The sequence below is a fragment of the Tachypleus tridentatus genome, chromosome 5 (genome assembly GCF_004210375.1).
Source record: "Tachypleus tridentatus isolate NWPU-2018 chromosome 5, ASM421037v1, whole genome shotgun sequence".
NCBI lineage: Eukaryota > Metazoa > Arthropoda > Merostomata > Xiphosura > Limulidae > Tachypleus > Tachypleus tridentatus.
Genome location: NC_134829.1, coordinates 7,883,720 through 7,904,266, shown reverse-complemented (window position 1 = coordinate 7,904,266; position 20,547 = coordinate 7,883,720). Strand labels below are relative to the sequence as shown.

The 20,547-nt window shown below is 34.1% G+C and overlaps 1 protein-coding gene across 5 annotated transcripts in view; it reads left to right on the top strand.

Annotated features, from left to right (window-relative positions):
* Nucleotides 1-19,626, top strand: part of LOC143250445 (cyclin-dependent kinase 8-like) — a 68,527-nt gene extending 48,901 nt beyond the window's left edge. For 2 of the 5 annotated variants that reach the window (XR_013028195.1, XR_013028194.1), the window contains exons 11-14: nucleotides 2,926-3,023; nucleotides 4,705-4,793; nucleotides 5,160-5,261; nucleotides 18,203-19,626. Coding sequence is in view for 3 of the 5 variants with exons in the window: in XM_076500985.1 (XP_076357100.1) it covers nucleotides 2,926-3,023; nucleotides 4,705-4,789; nucleotides 5,160-5,261; nucleotides 18,203-18,313 (396 nt within the window). In the remaining 2 variants the exon portion in view is untranslated. The remainder of the gene's footprint in view (nucleotides 1-2,925; nucleotides 3,024-4,704; nucleotides 4,794-5,159; nucleotides 5,262-18,202) is intronic. The other 3 variants (XM_076500985.1, XM_076500984.1, XM_076500987.1) reach the window with 2 other exon arrangements.
* The last annotated feature ends 921 nt before the right edge of the window (nucleotides 19,627-20,547 follow it).

Below are 20,547 nucleotides of genomic sequence, written 5' to 3'. Positions count from 1 at the left end.
GAAAAACTGGGTGAGTGTAAGGATACTATATCATTAAATATCTATTGTACTGAAACACTGGGTGAGTGTAAGGATACTATATCATTATATATCTATTGTACTGAAACATTGGGTGAGTGTAAGGATACTATATCATTAAATATCTATTGTACTGAAACATTGGGCGAGTGTAAGGATACTATATCATTAAATATCTATTGTACATGAAACTATATCATTATATATCTATTGTACTGAAACATTGCTATATTATTATATATCTATTGTACTGAAACATGTAAGGATACTATATCATTATATATCTAGTGTAAGGATACTATATCATTATATATCTATTGTACTGAAACATTGGGTGAGTGTAAGGATACTATATCATTATATATCTATTGTACTGAAACATTGGGTGAGTGTAAGGATACTATATCATTATATATCTATTGTACTGAAACATTGGGTGAGTGTAAGGATACTATATCATTAAATATCTATTGTACTGAAACACTGGGTGAGTGTAAGGATACTATATCATTAAATATCTATTGTACTCAAAAACTGGGTGAGTGTAAGGATACTATATCATTAAATATCTATTGTACTGAAACATTGGGTGAGTGTAAGGATACTATATCATTATATATCTATTGTACTGAAACACTGGGTGAGTGTAAGGATACTATATCATTATATATCTATTGTACTGAAACACTGGGTGAGTGTAAGGATACTATATCATTATATATCTATTGTACTGAAACACTGGGTGAGTGTAAGGATACTATATCATTAAATATCTACTGTACTGAAACATTGGGTGAGTGTAAGGATACTATATCATTAAATATCTATTGTACTGAAAAACTGGGTGAGTGTAAGGATACTATATCATTATATATCTACTGTACTGAAACATTGGGTGAGTGTAAGGATACTATATCATTAAATATCTATTGTACTGAAAAACTGGGTGAGTGTAAGGATACTATATCATTAAATATCTATTGTACTGAAACACTGGGTGAGTGTAAGGATACTATATCATTAAATATCTATTGTACTGAAACACTGGGTGAGTGTAAGGATACTATATCATTAAATATCTATTGTACTGAAACACTGGGTGAGTGTAAGGATACTATATCATTAAATATCTATTGTACTGAAACACTGGGTGAGTGTAAGGATACTATATCATTAAATATCTATTGTACTGAAACACTGGGTGAGTGTAAGGATACTATATCATTAAATATCTATTGTACTCAAAAACTGGGTGAGTGTAAGGATACTATATCATTAAATATCTATTGTACTGAAACACTGGGTGAGTGTAAGGATACTATATCATTATATATCTATTGTACTGAAACACTGGGTGAGTGTAAGGATACTATATCATTATATATCTATTGTACTGAAACACTGGGTGAGTGTAAGGATACTATATCATTATATATCTATTGTACTGAAACACTGGGTGAGTGTAAGGATACTATATCATTAAATATCTACTGTACTGAAACACTGGGTGAGTGTAAGGATACTATATCATTATATATCTACTGTACTGAAACATTGGGTGAGTGTAAGGATACTATATCATTAAATATCTATTGTACTGAAAAACTGGGTGAGTGTAAGGATACTATATCATTAAATATCTATTGTACTGAAACACTGGGTGAGTGTAAGGATACTATATCATTAAATATCTATTGTACTGAAACACTGGGTGAGTGTAAGGATACTATATCATTAAATATCTATTGTACTGAAACACTGGGTGAGTGTAAGGATACTATATCATTAAATATCTATTGTACTGAAACATTTGGTGAGTGTAAGGATACTATATCATTAAATATCTATTGTACTGAAACACTGGGTGAGTGTAAGGATACTATATCATTAAATATCTATTGTACTGAAACATTGGGTGAGTGTGAGGATACTATATCATCAGATATCTTTTGTAATGAAACACTGGGTGAGTGTAAGGATACTATATCATTAAATATCTGTTGTACTGTAACACTGGGTGAGTGTAAGGTTACTATATCATTAAATATATCTTGTAATGAAACATTGGGTGAGTGTGAGGATACTGTATCATTAGATATCTCTTGTAATGAAACATTGGGTGAGTGTGAGGATACTGTATCATTAGATATCTCTTGTAATGAAACATTGGGTGCCTCATTCCCATATCTACAGAAAATTAGTTTTATTGTAATTTGAAATAAAAACATTACCCAATTTCAAATATGCTTTTGAGTTGTGCTGTTTTTATTTTTTGGTCTTAAAAGTAACATAACTGTTGCTTTCTATTTACTAGTATATTCATGTGAACAATGTCCAACCTATATTACATACTGTACAAAAAATTCAGAAATGGGCGTGATATTCCTTGTTCTAGTATGAATGTTAAAGTAATACTGAAAAGTTGTGTGTAGAAATGAGGTTGCTATATAGTAGTCTATAAATTTAATCTTTATGCTCATCTGTGAAATTAAGGTTTGATAAAACCTGAAAACAAATATATTAGATGTAAGTTTAATATCTTCTCATTTAGTAACACAAGGTAAGAAACATAAAAAACAGCATTTAACATTATAAAAAAGCTAGGTTAGGTGTTAATGTTCTGATGTTCTTGTTTTTATCGTAGTTGTTAGCCTATGATTATGCAAGTCTAATTATTAGTTTTTTGTAACTGTTTACTTAGTAATTAATTCATATATTTCTGATAACAAAACCCAGGATGAACTTCTTGTTCTCACAGAAGTTTTTCTTCTCATGACTTCCCTAAAGATGGCAGCAGGTTAACAACAAAAACATAGGACATAAAGTATTTGTTTTCATGACAGTGGTTGATATCCAGTTGTCAAAGTTTTGCTGTTTTTTGTTTCATTAACTTTTCTTTTTTTCTAGCTCCAGAAACTGTTACTCATGGACCCTACAAAGAGAATAACTTCAGAGCAGTGTCTTCAGGATTCTTATTTCTTTGAAGATCCCCTACCAACTCATGAGTAAGTTTGGTTTAATTAGTCATATCAGTATGAGATGAACATGTTACCAGCACATTGAGTTGTAACAAAACATGTAGTAGCTGATAAACCTAGTTACAATAATTTATGTGATGTAACAGTACTATGGATTGCTACAAGAGTTTAGGAACTGATAGATCTTGATACAGTAATTTGTTATGTAACAATACTGTGGGTTGCTACAAGATATGTAGTAACTGATATACCTTAATACAGTAATTTATATAATATAACCATACGTACCTATTGATGACGTATAGTTACAACAAGAACTGTAGTACCAAATGCATGTAGTGAACAAAGGTGTTCACATCAATATAATAATAATTCTTGATATATTTATATGCAAAAACGGCTCGTTTGGGTTGAGAAAACGAGCCGTTTTTGCATATACATTTCTCAACAAGTGGGTGTCTCGACATCACTGATAATTCTTGATATAGTAATGTCTGTAAGTTAAGATTGTATAACATATTTTAATGTATAGTAACCAACATACATAGTGCAACAGTACATTGCTTTACTACAAGGGTTTTATAACAACAAATCTTTATGTAATGTAACAGTACATTGTGTTACTACAAGGTTTTTATGGCAACAAATCGTTACATAATGTAACAGTACATTGCATTTCTACAAGGTTTTCATAGCAAATAAACTTTGATTTATAATTTTTTTAACGTATCAATAAATTGAACTGCTAGAATATTCAGTGTTTTGGATAAATGATGAGATTATTATGTTTATGTTGGAACAATGTACAGAGTTAATTTAAATGTGAGATAAATATTCTAAACATTATTACAGTGGATAGAGACATGAACTTTTTATTATCCTTATGGTCCTAATGAACTTGGAAATATGATGGAACAATAAACCTGCTATATAGTACCATAATAAAATTATATGGAAATTAGTTATGTCTAAGTATCTAGTGAATATGGTGGAAAAATAAATCTGATATATATACGACCTAAAATAAAATTATATAAAAATTAGTTGTATCTGGGTAGCTAGTTAGTATGGTTGAATAATAAACCTGCTATATAGAACCATAATAAAATTACATAGAAACTAGTTATATCTAGGTGGCTAGTTAATATGGTGGAATAATAAACCTGCTGTATAGAACCATAATAAAATTACATAGAAACTAGTTATATCTAGGAAGTTGGATAATATGGTGGAATAATAAACCAGCTACATACAACCTCAATAAAATTATATAGAAACTAGTTATAATTAGGTAGGTAGTGAATATGGTTGAATAATAAACCTGCTGTATAGAACGATAATAAAATTACGTAGAAACTAGTTATAATTAGGTAGGTAGTGAATATGGTTGAATAATAAACCTGTTGTATAGTACCATAATAAAATTATATGAAAACTAGATATGTCTAGGTAGGTTGTTAATTTAGTTGATTATAAACCTGCTATTTTGAACCTGTACAATGATATTGAATCTTTCTGTATCTAGGTAGTTTTTAAGTTTCATATAAAATAATAAGAGGCATTTTATCTAGATATTTAATACCATTATACCTAAGTGTTTTGTATCTGAGTATTTTGTTAGTTTTGCCTCAAATATCAAAATATCATTTAAAACTTTTGAAACTGGCAGTATTCTCTTAACTTCACCTAGTTATTTTATCACAAATAGTGTTTTTGCTGGATTTCCGATCCCATATCCAAAAAGAGAGTTTTTGACAGAGGAGGAACAAGAGGATAAAACAGATGCAAGTAAAGTAGGTACAAAAGTGTGATAGACTTGTAGATAACAACACCAATATACGTACAGTTAAACTTGTTTGTGAGACAAGGCTACAACACAAACACAAATACAGTTAAACATGCTTACTTCCATTTATATTTCTTGTAAATTAAACCAGTGAAATCAGTGGAAGGATATTGCTACCAGATAGGTATAAGCTAAGCAGCTAATATTATGTTTACATATTTATTCACTTTAAAACTTTCCTCTTTGTATTTCTTGTATGCTTAACTGTAACTTTCTGTAACCAATACTGAATTTGTTCAACTGAATTAAAATTACATTGATTGTTACTATTACAAAGATGTATGTCTTTAGGACATCATATCAAAATTATTATTTAGACTATTGGAGCAAATAATCAAGACAACAACCACGGTCCAAGTGCCAAACGTGTTCGGATAGCTCCACCTGTTGTCACCACTTCTACAACATCCACTAATCAGGTAAAACCTGTGAATATAATCTCAGTAGTCGCTCAAGCTACAATAACAGATTGTATTCAATTATTTTAACCTTTTAATAATACTTACAGTTTATGTTTATTATAACATAACAATTTTATTACGTGTTATAATTTATCATAGAAGAGTTTCAGATTTATTATGTAACGTATTATGATTTCAAATAGTCTGAAATTTTATTTTAATTCAGAAGTTAATTCAGTGTCAATATGTATGAAGTTTATGATATTTGCCCACAAGATTGATACAATTTTCTTAACACAAACATAGGTGTAAAAAGTAGGTTGGGTGCAATGGGATATTAGGTGGTTTAGGAAACATAATAGTTAAGAATCAGTAAGTTAATTTATTGAAGAAATGTTTAGGGTAGTTGTTGTGAAAAAGAATGCTTTTTAAGAAAGAAATTTCCATGCGAAATGCTAGATAGGAATAGGTTAGTTTGTAGATCCTATTTAGTAGACAGAGAATAAGAGTATATTTAAAAGAAGAATATAAAACAGTTAAACTGAGTGAAGAGGCCAATAAATGTGTCTTTACAATAGACATAACTTGAGAAGTTATTAGTATCATGGTTAACAAGGACTTTCAGGATTTGTGAGTAAACTGTATAGAGGGACAAGAATAGTCAAGAAAGGGTTGGATGTGATCATTAACATTCCTGTAGAGAACAGGTTTGAAACTTGAAATACAGTTGTCAATTCTGTTCATGGTGACAGAGGAAAATGTTGGCATGTATTGGACCAGGGAAGCCCAGAGTAATGGTATCTACCTTCTCCTATAGAGTGTTGATCAAGACACAAAAGAGTGTTTAGTCGACAGTTTAAGCACAGAGTTGATCATACTTGGAAAGTTCATTGTTTTTAGGAAAGAGATTAGAAACTACAGTATTAATAGTTTAGTCCAAGGGAATATTATTGAGAAAGAGATGTAATACTGAAACAAGTCATAATTTTTTTTAATGGATGAGTACTCATTTCATTGGAAATTTGGAGGGAGTCAGGTGTTGAAAAATTCATTCCTTGTGAAAGGTGCTATGATGGATACAGGGAATTCCAAAGCATTCTTATTTCTTGTCATTCTACAGCTGTTACTTGACTGTCGAGGTTTCCTGTCCATCCCCATCTAAGCATTTTGTCTGAAATGCTCCAATGTTTTATTCCTCACTTAATTGCACATGGAAATACCGGTCATTTGAAGCTCTCCATCTGTGCAGATGCACCCTTTATCTTGATATTGTATATAAATACATCATTCAGATAATGTTATCAGTTTTTTTTATTTACAAAGCATCCACTTACATATTTCTCTGTAGTATAATCATTAGAGATACTTTGAGCATTTTTCATGTTATCTAGCTGACTTTAAAATATTATTTAGCAAGCTGATATACAGCATAAATTCCCATGTTATTTCAAGCAAAGAGGCAAGTCAGGTCTTTTCTATCCCACCTCTGACATCTAACTTTGCTTATCAATTGGTGGTAAGGGAGAGACACTATCAATTGAGACTGTCAGTGATCTTATTTATAGAGAGATGGAGATATGTATTTGGTTTAGGAGTATTCTGTCAGGGGGTTGTGAGGCTGCAAGTGAGAGCAGTCTTAGTCATTTTGGAGAGAGTTTAGGTATGCAGTTTTCTGTGCCTTCATTTATTTTATTGGCTTCTCAAGAGGTCACTTCTCAGGCTCCTTTCCATCAGTTGGTCCATTGAGTGTATTATATTTTGAGTCTTTCCCCAGTTGCTTTTGAGCCTGCACCTTTCTTGATGGATAAAATAACTGGAAACAAATGATTAGTTCTTCCTACATCCACTGATATTGGGGTTCATGCAGATAGGTTTACTGTTCAGTTATGTGAAGAGACAGTTTTACTTTGTCAGTCACAGTTGTTAGAACAATATGATTTAACCTACCATTGTCAGGTCGAAACATATTCCAACTGTCAAAGAATACAACTGCTTCTGGAAATTTAGGGTTCTAGAGCAGTATCTGTAGTTAACCTACTAAATATGTGAATACATCAAGTCTTTCTTAGATTCATCTCACTCTATATAAAGTTATTTATTACACCTCTAAATATTGTTGGAGGATTGTCAAGATTACCACATCCATCAATGATGAGTTGGGACCATTGTTAACATGCTCACTGGTTTCATTGGCAGCATCTACACTCCTCCCTGTTGTCTTTGGCATCTGGACCTTCCTTGGCTCCGAAATAGGTCATAGTTCCACCCCTGTTCTAGGATTCTAACATCAGCCTCTTGATCCAGTGGTACCCAGAACAGATTCTGCCCATATCTAAGAGTTATGCAGCATAGTCAGAATGCTGCCAGTAACCTCTAGTATTGTATGCCCTTAACCACAGATCCGTGGATACTAAAGATTCTCAAGTCAGGATTAGTCATTCAGTTCACATTTTCACCACCATTATCCACCTATTCTTTTGTAATTTTTTTCTCCCTGTAGATCTATGGATTTTGGAACTTCCTGTCAGCATTTTGTTGGTCTGGAAGCAGGTCATGCCACTTCTTCCAACATTTTATTCCCATCTGTTTGTTAGAAGAAAGAAAGTTGCCATCCAATCATCTGTTTTTCTCATCTATATTAATTTCCTAGATCTTCACAAATGAGTTATTCTGATTCAGCATTTTCTTTACTGTTGATAACTCCTATCTGTATATTTCAATAATGGTAGTGTTCCATCACTGTATTCATTTTGTTCACAGGTATAAGGTGCTGCAGTTCGAGGCTGTGACCTTTGAACTAAAATCAGCATCCATTTGTTTTCTGCAGAAATGTACAAGTTTTGTTTTTCATCACTTCCTTTAAAACACAAGGGGATCATGCCTGTCCCTACCAATCAATAGATTGAACAAATGAATTGGTGTTGGTTGGTTTTTTAAAATTTGAGTTCCTGTTTCCAAAGCACTATTCCTCAGGACTCCCCAGTGCATATTACCCTCCCAGATTCTACTAGTGGAGCTAGTGAGTCCTTACCTCACCCAGTTTCCAATCACTGATGTAGTGGACAGAAGTTGTTTCTCCACAGTATTTGAGTGAAATTCTCCACTCCACTTTTGGAGAAGAGGGCAAAGTTGGGGTCCCTCAATGTTTTTTTTTTCCCGGATGTTGGTAGGAGAGGCACCAGCTTACATGGGATCCTACTGATAATACCATTTCAGTTTTGATGCACAGCTATCTGATGGATTGATAAGCTTGGCCTTTTTCTTTTATCAATATTTTTTCAGTATGTTGTTCATGTAAGAGGGCTCCTTATCTCCTCATATTCCAGAAACAAAAGAAATTTACTTTGCCTACTCACTTTGGGAGTGAAAATGAGTGTTCATTATTCCAGACCAGATGAGTTCTGTTTCTTCAGGTTGAGTGTGGGATACATTGTCCTATCATTCTGAGTTTGGAGTGTTGCCTTTTGGGCTTCTTCAGGTTGAAGAGAAGGTGTTACTTATCTTCTTGTCATAATTCCAGTGGCTCGGAATGCATTGCTCTATGAGTATAGGTTGAAATCCACTCACAAGTATATAATATATTATGATCCACTTTCCCCAGCCGCTAATGTTGGATATCGGTCCACAGTCTTTTAATTTTAACCTCGAGGAGTGCAACCTTGAATATCTAGTTGGGGCCTGGTCAGTAGGATAAATCTTGAAAAATTCCATGTGCAGTACATGAATTAATATTTCGGGTGAAGAGCATGTCTGTTCTGGATATAGTGCAGTTACCCTGCTTGTGATGACGAGAAACCCACTTGAGGTAAAAATGTATTCTTGAGACGGCTGGTATGGGCATTAGCACTTTGATTAAAATAAAGTACAGAACAACGTTTTGACCTTCATAGGTCATCTTCAGGTTAAAAAAGATGTATTCTGTGTGGATAATGTCCTCACGTGTCCCCTCCATCTTATCAGTTTGTGATTCTAACTGTGAGAGAAGAGGTTGATATATTTTGGAAGTATTTCTAATTATACTTACCTCTTGCCCTTCCTCCCCACTTAGAGCCAGAGTTAGAGAGAAAATTATAATATTGTCTGAATGAAGTGTTTATATATAATACTAGGACAGAGGGTCCACTGACACAGGCAGAGAATATTGCATGACAAATACCACCAAGAGCCTTTAAGTGGGGAATAATATACTGCAAGAAAAATTTAAGATGAGCAAAAGAAGTCAAGTAATAGCTAGTGTGAGCACAGTTAAATATTACTGGCCTTAGCTAATTTATAACTATGAATACTTAAGGTAGAAAGTATGTGATTTATGAACTTTTGGCAGGCTATCTAATACTCCAGGTTTTGGAGCTTGTAGAATATAAGTTCTTATAAATACAGTCAGAAACAATGTTTCTTTTTCTTTAAGTATGGGATAATAGCTCTTTATTTATGAGTTTGAACTTATTGTAGTCCATAAGAATGGTCTTTTTTAACATAACTGAAGACAGCAACTGTATTTTCTTTGTCCAGTCTGGTTATAGTGATATATTTGTTGCAGGAGAATTCTTTAACAGTTGCCATATATTTTGGTTTAATGTAAGTCTAGCAGTTTAGATATCGAGATCAAAAGTAGTTGGTCAGTTACACTGGTTTCACTAGGGCCATAGTTTCTCATAAGATATCGTACCTCTGCTTGCTTTTCAAGATAAGCACTGCTCTTTATCAGCGCAAATTTTTATGTTCACCACCAGCCTTTCACCTCTTCCTTTGGCATATCCACATGCAAATGATCTTCACCGGTAGCAGCACAACACAACTCCTATCATAGCCAGCACCATTCTGTACTCATTAATATTTTTTCAACAGTACTGTACATGTGGGCTGGTTTTTTCTTGTAGATAATACAGTGTTTTTCTTTATACTTAAAGACTTAAATTTTAAATAAAGAGTAAAAATTTAATTTTGGAGTTGTAAATGGTTGCTATTCCCAACTTTTTTGGCTAGTGTATTGTGGATCTCATTCTGTGGCAAGGGGTACCTGACCAGGTGTATATATCCACACTGTCCATCATATGCCCATACTTGATGCCAGTTAATGGGCCTGTTACATAATTCCATATTCTACCAGGTGTTGGTTGTATGTCTCTATTCTGTTGTCTTTTATACCTAAACAGTTAGTTCACAAGATTGGGTTACAAGGAGGTGTGTGTTCTGTAGAACCTGTAGTAGTCCTCTTTAGTGGTTTTTTTTGCTTCATAAATATGTTTTTTTTGGACTGTACACTCGTGGACTAACACAGAAAACGAGACAGAGATTGCTGCCCATCTCTGCAGCATTGAAACTCTTAATACCATAATGTACAATTACAAATACCACCAGGTTGTGGTTGAATGATGTCATTGGTATGGTATCTCTGCTTTTCAAAATAAGGTTTTATGGTCACTCACTGCACTGTCTCCAGTGATGTGGTACTCCAGACTCTTCAAGTAATTTTTTCTTCCTTCCTTTCTTCTAGTGGAGTATGGAGTAAATATAACTTAACAACTCCTAGCCACTGGAGCAGTGGATCATGGAGGTCTATCCTCATGAATGATGAGCCATATCACTCATTTGAGAACAGGATTGTGGCATTCTGAGGTGTTGATGGCATACAGCACTTTTATCACAAATCTAATGTTCAATTACAGCCACTGCCAGGGTTTTGTTGAAGCACTCCACTGTGTCACGACTATGTGTCTATAATTGCAGTTGGCTTTACCTACTATTCTCCAGATATACATTCCTAGTGGGTTTGATTCCTGTATGTGGTGAGGGTACCTCCCAGGGAAGGTTCTGTTCTTTTAGTTTACCTCCTCTGGGATCTAAACATCCATCCACGTGTTTGCCATGCGTGGCAACCCGTGAAGGGGAGAAGAGGATCCTGGTGGTTGAGTAGTCCAACCCTAAAACACCACTTTGGCCTTGAATTCCTGTAGACGGATGGCCTTTGGGTGTCCCTCCTTGGGTCAGTCGACTGGTTCAGTTGGACTAGGGTCAACCAAGTACCAGTGTTGGAAGTTCTCAGAGAAACCTTTAGGGCAAATGTCCCTCTTTTTTATTCAGAAGGGACTGGAGGGACTTGCTGGCTCTCCAAAGTCAGTAAAGAAGCTTCAATTTGAAGACATTTTAGTGGAAACGCCCGCATCTCAACACAGTGAACTCCTCTTGAATTCAAAGGTAATTGGGGATATACATATTGATATATACAGGCTACTTTGAATACATCAAGAGGAGCTATTGTTGAGAGGGATTTGAAAAACATCCCAGAGTCAGAGATTCTTGCTGGTTTCTCCACTCAAGGAGTTTCTGCAGTGAAGCATATCTCCATTCACAAAGATGGAGTTACATTGCCGACCAATATCCTCGTTCTGACATTTACATCACCTCGTGCACCTGCCACCATCAAGGCAGGTTATCTTAAATGCAGGGTATGGCCATACATTCCAAACCCTCTCCAATGTTTCCAGTGTCAGATGTTTGGTCACTCAAAGATGTCATGTTGTGGTTCCCTGACATGTACTCATTGTGGTGGCAAGGACCATGAAGCCTGTGAATGTGAAATGGACCCACATTGTGTCAATTGCAATGGCTCTCACCCTTCGTACTTTCATTCTTGCCCTAAATGGTTGGAGGAAAAAGAGATTCAATGTTTGAAAACTATTCATAACATTACTTATCCTGAGGCTCACAAATTGCTGTCCACCACTTCATCTCGGACGTATGATGCTGCACCTTGTTCCATAACGACAGTGGGAGTGCAGACAGATCTCTCTGTGCATCCAAGAGAATCATTCTCAAAACAAATGAAAAGCATTTTGACCTCCATGGTTAAAAAAGTTGATGAATCAACTTATACACCCATCTCTGTCCCTTCCATACATTCCAACAAACCCCAAGATCCACATCCTTTGGTTCCAGGTACAGGCATTTCTTTGGATACATATTCTTCTCCCACCCCATGATGCAAAACAATCATTCATTTGCATCCTGTCACTGGAATCTCCTTCCAACAACAAAGATCTATCCAGTCGACCCAGAGCAGGATCCATGGAGGTTGATAGACCTCCCTCGAATAAGGACAGTGATGAAAAAAGATGTGGTCGTAAACAAAAGGGTTCTCCAGCCAATTCACTTACACATCATTAAAAATGGCCACCTTGACACAATGAAAGTGTTGAGGTTTACATTCTAATTTGGATGACATCAAAACACTGACTGCTTCCTACCATGTCTTTCCTTACAGGAAACATTTCTGAAACCTGCCAATACAGTCACCTTTCAGCAGTTTTCTTTGTACAGAAATGACAGGCTGTGTGATGAACAAGTGCATGGAAGGGTGGCACTGTTGGTTGATCAGCATGTGGCCACCCTATCTTTGTCACTCAACACACCCTTAGAGGCCATAGCCATCTGTGTTTCCTTGGGTCATACCATCACTGTTTGTTCTCTCTATCTGTCACCTAGAGAGACATATGATCAATCAGACCTTGATGCTCTCATTGAACAGTTGCCATCCATTTTTAATCCTGAGGGGCTTTAATGGACATCATCCTCTCTGGGGAGTGCTGATATTGATAGGAGGGGTTGCTCCATAGAGTGTACGCTCTCTGATCACAACCTTTCTCTTTTCATTACTGGTTCTTCTACTTATTTTCATGCACCTAGTCAGTCCTTTACTGCTATTGATCTCTCAGTTTGCTCCCCTTCATTATTCTCCCATTTTTCATGGTGGGTCGACAATACTCCATGAGGCAGTGATTATTTTCCTATAAATTTGAGTGAGACAGGCCATGATCGATGCCACTCAACCCACGTGTCCCAGTGGAAGCTGGATCAGGCAGACTGGCCCACTTTCACTGCTCTTACAGAATCTGATCCTGCCATCGTCTGTCAGCCATCAGTTCAGAGCTTATACATGTAGTCTCATGAACCTTCTTTACACCTTTGCCATTTGTCTTTCCTATATGCTTTGAAACTTCATTCCTTATCAAAGCATCCCACCTGGGGTTGTGTTTTTATTCCTCAGTGGGCCATACTTTTTCAGAACAGACGATCTTCCATTGCCCTTTTTGGCCTTTTTATCCAGGTGCAGTTGGATGAATTGGGTCTGTGGGTCTGTCCTTGGATAACATTGCAGTATCCACTGGTTAGCCCATCCCACCATGGCCTATTACAGTCCCCAAATGTGACCTATCTTTAAGTCATCTGAGAAAAGCAGGCATTCCCAATTGGAAATACTGTCTGTTATTTGCTGAACATCATTGAAATCATCCTTCCATTTCTATTTATATAAATGATTTGAAATCAGAAGGCTGTGTGGGCTTTACCATGGTTTGGTGGTTGCATACAGAATTCCCTCTACCACTTCTGTGTTTATTGCTGAACTGTATGCCATTTCTCTTGCTCTGGATCACATAGAAGCTAAGCAGTACTCCAACTGCACTATTTATACTGACTCGCTTAGTTCTCTACTGGCCCTGGAATCGCTTCACATTGGTTCACACCCTGTTCTTGCCAGTGTTAAAAAATGACTGGCCCATTTCTCTTTAATATTTACTTCTATTCAGTTTTTCTGGATTCCAGGCCACGTTGGTATTCAGGGCAACGAGCTCGTAGACACGGCAGCTAAATCTATCTGCTCTGGCACTATCACTGCTGTGCCTATTCCATACATGGACTGTGGTCCTGTATTCAAGACTCGGCTCAGTGCCAGCGGGCAGATGACTTGGAGTGAGCAATGCGAAAACAAGCTTTTCCAAATAAAACCCTATATTGGACTTTGGCCATCTTGCTTCTGTAAGAATCAGAAAGAGGAAGTTGTTCTAACTAGACTAAGCATTGGTCACAGTTTTTTAACTCATCGTTTTCTTTTATCTGAAACTGATGCATCGGTGTGTAGTCTGTATAACACTCAGATCACAATAAGCCACAATACACTTTCTTGCCATCATTATGACTCTCAACGAAAGCACCATTTTAAACATGTTATGTTCCAAGGTTTGTCCATAATGTTAGACAGTGTTATTGGTGATGGTGATACTGTCCACCTTGGTAAAGTTTTTAGTTTTTTAAAGGCCATTAATTTTTTCAATGCCATTTAAGTTTTTTTAATTTAGACATTAAAACCTTTTTAAAATGGTACCATTTTGAAAATCACAGTCTCTCTAGTTTGATTTGAAATTAGAAAATGGCTGTAACATTCAATAACTCGAAACCAGGACTGGAAAGACCAACTTCAGGTGACTAACTTTGCTGTTTGAACTACCCGTTAGTCATCTTGGCGAGTTATCATTAAAATTTTGCTACATGTCTTTTAAAACTTTTATTACTCTACTTTTTGAAAATGGCCATAATGACACATAACTCTGAACCAGGTCTGGAAAGGCCAACTTCAGGTGACTGACGGTGGTTCTTGTACTTATCTGTTAGTCTTCCTGACAGATTATGATAATTACCATTATGTTACAGAAAGTCCTTTACAAATTCTATTACTGTAGTTTCTTTCTTAATGTTGTAGACTAGATGTCAACATTGGTTTTATGCTATTTATGTTTTTAATCTCTGTTTAGTTTTATCTTTATTTCCTTTTATGAATTTTAATACATTTACTTTACTTTTACCTTTTTACCAGATGTTGGCACAGATAGCCTAGCTGCTTTGTGCCGTAAAACACTAACTCAACCAACCAACCAACCTAGTGGGTTTGGTGTTGATTGGAGATGGTCCAGCTAAGTAAGTCCTCACATCTATGCTGGTAGGTATCCCTCTTCATAATATGGACTGGATGACAGGTTCTGGATTACAGATGCTGGATGTTGGTTCATGGGGGAGTTTGGTGTGGGTTGCAGCTGAACATAGCATATGCTTCACCCAGTTACGTATGGCTGGGTACCCTTCTTCTGTATACTGGAACTGTCATACTAAATGCCATGAGGTTTTGGACTGGAGGTCTCATCCGGTCAGAAATTTCCATTGGATGTTGCTTGCCAGCAGATCTGGTGTTTATTGTGTTGCAGATGTGCTCAGGTGGAAGTAGATTTTGGTATGGAAGTTTTTGTTCCTTTCCAATTACTGTTTTAAGGTAAAGAGGTAGGAAGTTCTCTTCCTATTGCAAATATGATGTTCTATTCAAGATACCACATGCTATTGAGTGACATCAAACTATCACTGAGGTTTGTTGTACCCTAGTCACTCAACACCCAGGAATCCTCGTAGTCGGTGGTACATTCAACACCCAGGAATCCTCGTAGTCGGTGGTACATTCAACACCCAGGAATCCTCGTAGTCGGTCGTACATGCAACACCCAGGAATCCTCGTGAGTCGGTGGTACATTCAACACCCAGGAATCCTCGTAGTCGGTGGTACATTCAACACCCAGGAATCCTCGTAGTCGGTGGTACATTCAACACCCAGGAATCCTCGTAGTCGGTGGTACATTCAACACCCAGGAATCCTCGTAGTCGGTGGTACATTCAACACCCAGGAATCCTCGTAGTCGGTCGTACATTCAACACCCAGGAATCCTCGTAGTCGGTCGTACATTCAACACCCAGGAATCCTCGTAATCAGTCATACATATTCTGTTTTGTCATGTTTTTCACCCTTTTATGTTTCCAATACAGTCACAAAAGAATAAAACTGGACCAAGTGTGATATGGTCTGCTGCTGGGATGTGATGTATCCACACCTCCTGATCTCTCTTTGGACACTTCCTAGAGTGGGGTCATTTTTTCGTTGGTCCTCCACCAGTTCATTGGGATTCTTGTCATTTTGTGAGTGGAAGTAAGATATTGTGCAAGAAGTTATTATTTACTTGCACTGAAAATGTATTTCTAATAGATTCTTACCTCTTCTCATGCTTTCCATCCAGCCTTCCCACTTCTGGTGATACATGATGTAGGTCTTATAAACAGTCTTGAAGCAATTATCAGTGTAAATGTAAAGAGGGCACTGGTTACGATAGGAGTGTTGTCACTCTATTGATGGAGAGCTGCTGCATAACCATTTGCATATGGGTATGTAGAAGCAGAGGATAGAAGGCATCAATAGAGGACAGTACTAATTGGTAAAAGGTATTTTGTGAGAGTAGGTAAGTATCTATACATTTTCAGTTAAGAAAAATATTAACTTCCAAGTAACTCAAAAATAGGATTTCATATTTCATTACTCGTGTGTTGTACCCAAATGTATGGTGCAGTAATCATGTAAGACTTGTTGTGTTGGACAGCAGAACTAATCTGAAATATACAAAAAATTCAATAGTTCATAAAAGTATTTTCAAACTCTAATCAAAGAAATTATTGGGCACATATTTCTCTCAATCTTTCTGAATTTTAAAATTAACCAAACTAACCTTGATTTTTATCCAAAATAAACTTAATTTTTGTAAAATGTACCTGATTATTTTTATATTCTAGGAGGATACAATATTGTAAAACTTACCTGATTATTTTTGTGTTCTAGGATACAATATTGTAAAACTTTCCTGATTATTTTTGTGTTCTAGGATACAATATTGTAAAACTTTCCTGATTATTTTTGTGTTCTAGGATACAATATTGTAAAACTTAGCTTATTATTTTCACATTCTAGGGTACAATATTGTAAAACTTAGCTTATTATTTTCACATTCTAGGGTACAATATTGTAAAAGTTACCTGATTATTTTTGTATTCTAGGATACAATATTGTAAAACTTTCCTGATTATATTTGTATTCTAGGATACAATATTGTAAAACTTTCCTGATTATTTTTATATTTGAAGATGCAATATTGTTATAAAAAATATTGAATACCTCTTGTGGTAAAATATTCCTGTCAAAGAGTTCAATTACTTTTTAAGTTTTGGATTTTTCTGTCTAAAAATCCGACTATCTTTCAGTTTTAGGACATAAATTCTTTGGCAAAATGGCTCATTTTTTTAGATTGGAAGTTGCAGTTTTTTTATCAAAACTTAATTTAGGTTTGGATTCTAGGATACAAAGTTTTATATGTGTATTTAAATTCCAACATTTCTTATAACAATGACAGTTTATAATTTCAACATTTCTAATACGAATAGCATAATGAATAACTTTGATATTTCACTTAACACAATGTTTAACTAATAGTTTTCATACAAATGATAGTGTATGATTTTAATATTTCACTTAACACAATGTTTAAATAATATTTCTCATACAAATGATATAGTGTATGATTTTAATATTTCACTTAACACAATGTTTAACTAATATTTCTCATACAAATGATAGTGTATGATTTTAATATTTCACTTAACACAATGTTTAACTAATATTACTAAAACAAATGATAGTGTATGATTTGAATATTTCACTTAACACAATGTTTAACTAATATTACTAATACAAATGATAGTGTATGTTTTTAATGTTTCACGTAACACAATGTTTAACTAATATTTCACTTAACAAAATTTTTAACTAATATTTCTCATACAAATGATATAGTGAGAGATTTTAATATTTCAATTAACACAGTGTTTAAATAATATTTCTCATACAAATGATATAGTGTATGTTTTTAATGTTTCACGTAACACAATGTTTAACTAATATTTCATACAAATGATAGTGTATGTTTTTAATATTTCATTTAACACAATGTTTAACTAATATTACTAATACAAATGATAGTGTATGTTTTTAATGTTTCACGTAACACAATGTTTAACTAATATTTCACTTAACAAAATTTTTAACTAATATTTCTCATACAAATGATATAGTGAGAGATTTTAATATTTCAATTAACATAGTATACTAATGTTTTAATGTTCTTATTTTCCCAGTAATGCCTTTCTTTATGTAACTCAAATTTTGTACTTCTAACAATATAATTCAATTTGCTTAATTTCACCTTTTGAATGTTTTGGATTTAAATATTTCTTTGTACAATTTTTATTTCTTGTCATAGTCGAATGGCTTAGCTGGAGGTGTACAACACAGCCAACCCACAATGCCTTTCAGTTCAGTAGTGAACAATCCACAACCTTCAGGGAATGCAGGATTTCCTCAGGGCTTCTAGTCCTGTTTAACTGTGATAGCTACTTCTTTTGTAAGATTGAGTTTTACAGTGTGAAAAAATCTATTAAAACATTCCTATAAATAAGGTCTATCTTATTTAGACTACAATGCAAAATGACAGTAAAGCTTTACTTAAAGGTCACTTTTGAAAGATCTGCAAATCCCAACCTGATTTCACTAAAACTTTTAATTACTTTGTCCTTCTTAAAGCAGTTCTTGTGAGTGCATTACAACAAGTGTAGAAAGTTGCTAGAAAGGATTGTTTTATCTAAAGAAGCAGGATATTTGTATCATTCTACTTTATGCGGGTATGAATTAATTACATAATGTAATCTTTGTTGAACCCTCTTATTGTCAATGTATATGTTCACGAGATAATCAAAAATAATTATTTTGTGAAACTTGCTTTTTGATTTTTTAATTTTATATCCTCAGGAATTTTATTCACAGTATAAAATGAACTATTAGATTTGGTGTTAGTACCCAACTGTTGAAGTACAAAAGAATGGACAGTGCTATTTATTTCTGTAATTCCAAGGCTGATCAAATAAAGCTTTGGTGTAAAATGTGATATAAGTACTGTTGTATATCAGCCACACTAGTGCTGCATACTGTAACTTTCATGTCATTTCCAGTCTAAACACTGGCTTTTCTTGTTTCCAGTCTGTGTTTTCTTGCTGCCAGAGAATCATTCTTTGGTTGCCCAAGAAAATACTTTGTTCAATGACTGATTTCGAGTGCACGTACTCTAGCTCTTGCAATTCACAAAACAAGGATCTTTCTGTTTATTCATAAAAACTTAACTTTTAATATTAATTTCTTAAAAAGAGATTGCATTTTCAAAATTCCCTGTTGATAGTTACAAAATATTAAAATAAGTGAATATTTGTTTACTCATATTGAGTCATTACAGTAAGAAGCATTAATGTTGTTTCAAATATCGCAGGCCAGTCAGTCTACTGGAACAGTCATGTGTATCTAATAATTATGAAGGATTCCTGAAGAGACTACACAACATATTTGTTTTAATTTCTGCAGGTTATTTTGTTTCTCAGGTACTTAAGTTGAAAATGTTCACATATTTTCAGTATTAACTCAAAATGGTTTGTAGAACAGAACTATTTAGTATTAAATACATCATTATAATTCATAAAATAAAGTCAGTTTTTAACAGACTTTGCTTTTTTTTTATATATACAAGAAAACCTGATTGTCCAACATTTTTAAATAAACAACGATTTCTTTAAGAGGCCTTGTCCTAGTTTTGAGAAGAATACTGAATATAAGGTGTCAATAAAATTTATTTCTTTCATATGGAGTTGAGTACTTTGTTCTCTAAAACTAAACAACAAAATTATCTTCAATATCTTCAGTCATGAGAAACGATCAAATATCTGATTAAAAAACAATAGTATTTATCCAATTAATAGGAAATACAATTTAAACAATTAGACTTCTGTAACTTATCTGATTAAAACACAATAGTATTTATCAAATTATTAGAAAATATAATTTAAACAATTAGACTTCTGTAACTTATCTGATTAAAAAAACAATAGTATTTATCAAATTATTAGAAAATATAATTTAAACAATTAGACTTCTGTAACTTTTTCTCATTGACATTGAGTCAAGTTTTCTCTCACACTTAGAAACATTACATTTAATATTGTACCTAGTAACTTAAATATCAGAAAAAACAATAAGTCTAAAAAACTAATGATGTGAATACTTTGAAACCCAGTCGTTTTCTTCATATCTATTTACCAATGTATTAGACTAATTTTATTTGTATTGTACTTCCTTTAAGAATGTTGTTTCTTGTGTTAGAACAATCATGTGTTGTGTACTTATTAATTTTGTATTTCTTTTGTTAGATCATGTCTTTTTCACAGAGTACTTTCTTTTCCCATACCAGCCATTTTTACATATATATTAATCACATCTGTTGTACTTACTTATTAATTTTCTGTTTCTTGTGTAGAATTATCGTGGATGTTGTACTTATTAATTTTGTATTTCTTGTCTTAAACTAATCACGTCAGTTGTACTTATTAATTTCTTGTATAAGAATAATTGCATCTGGTGTACTTACATGTTCATTTTGTATTTCTTTTGTTAGACTACTCATGTCTCTTGCACTTATTAATTTTTTATTTCTTGTGTTAGACAAATCATGTCTGTTCTGCATATTAATTAATTTTGTATTTCTTGTGTTAGACTAATTATGTCTGC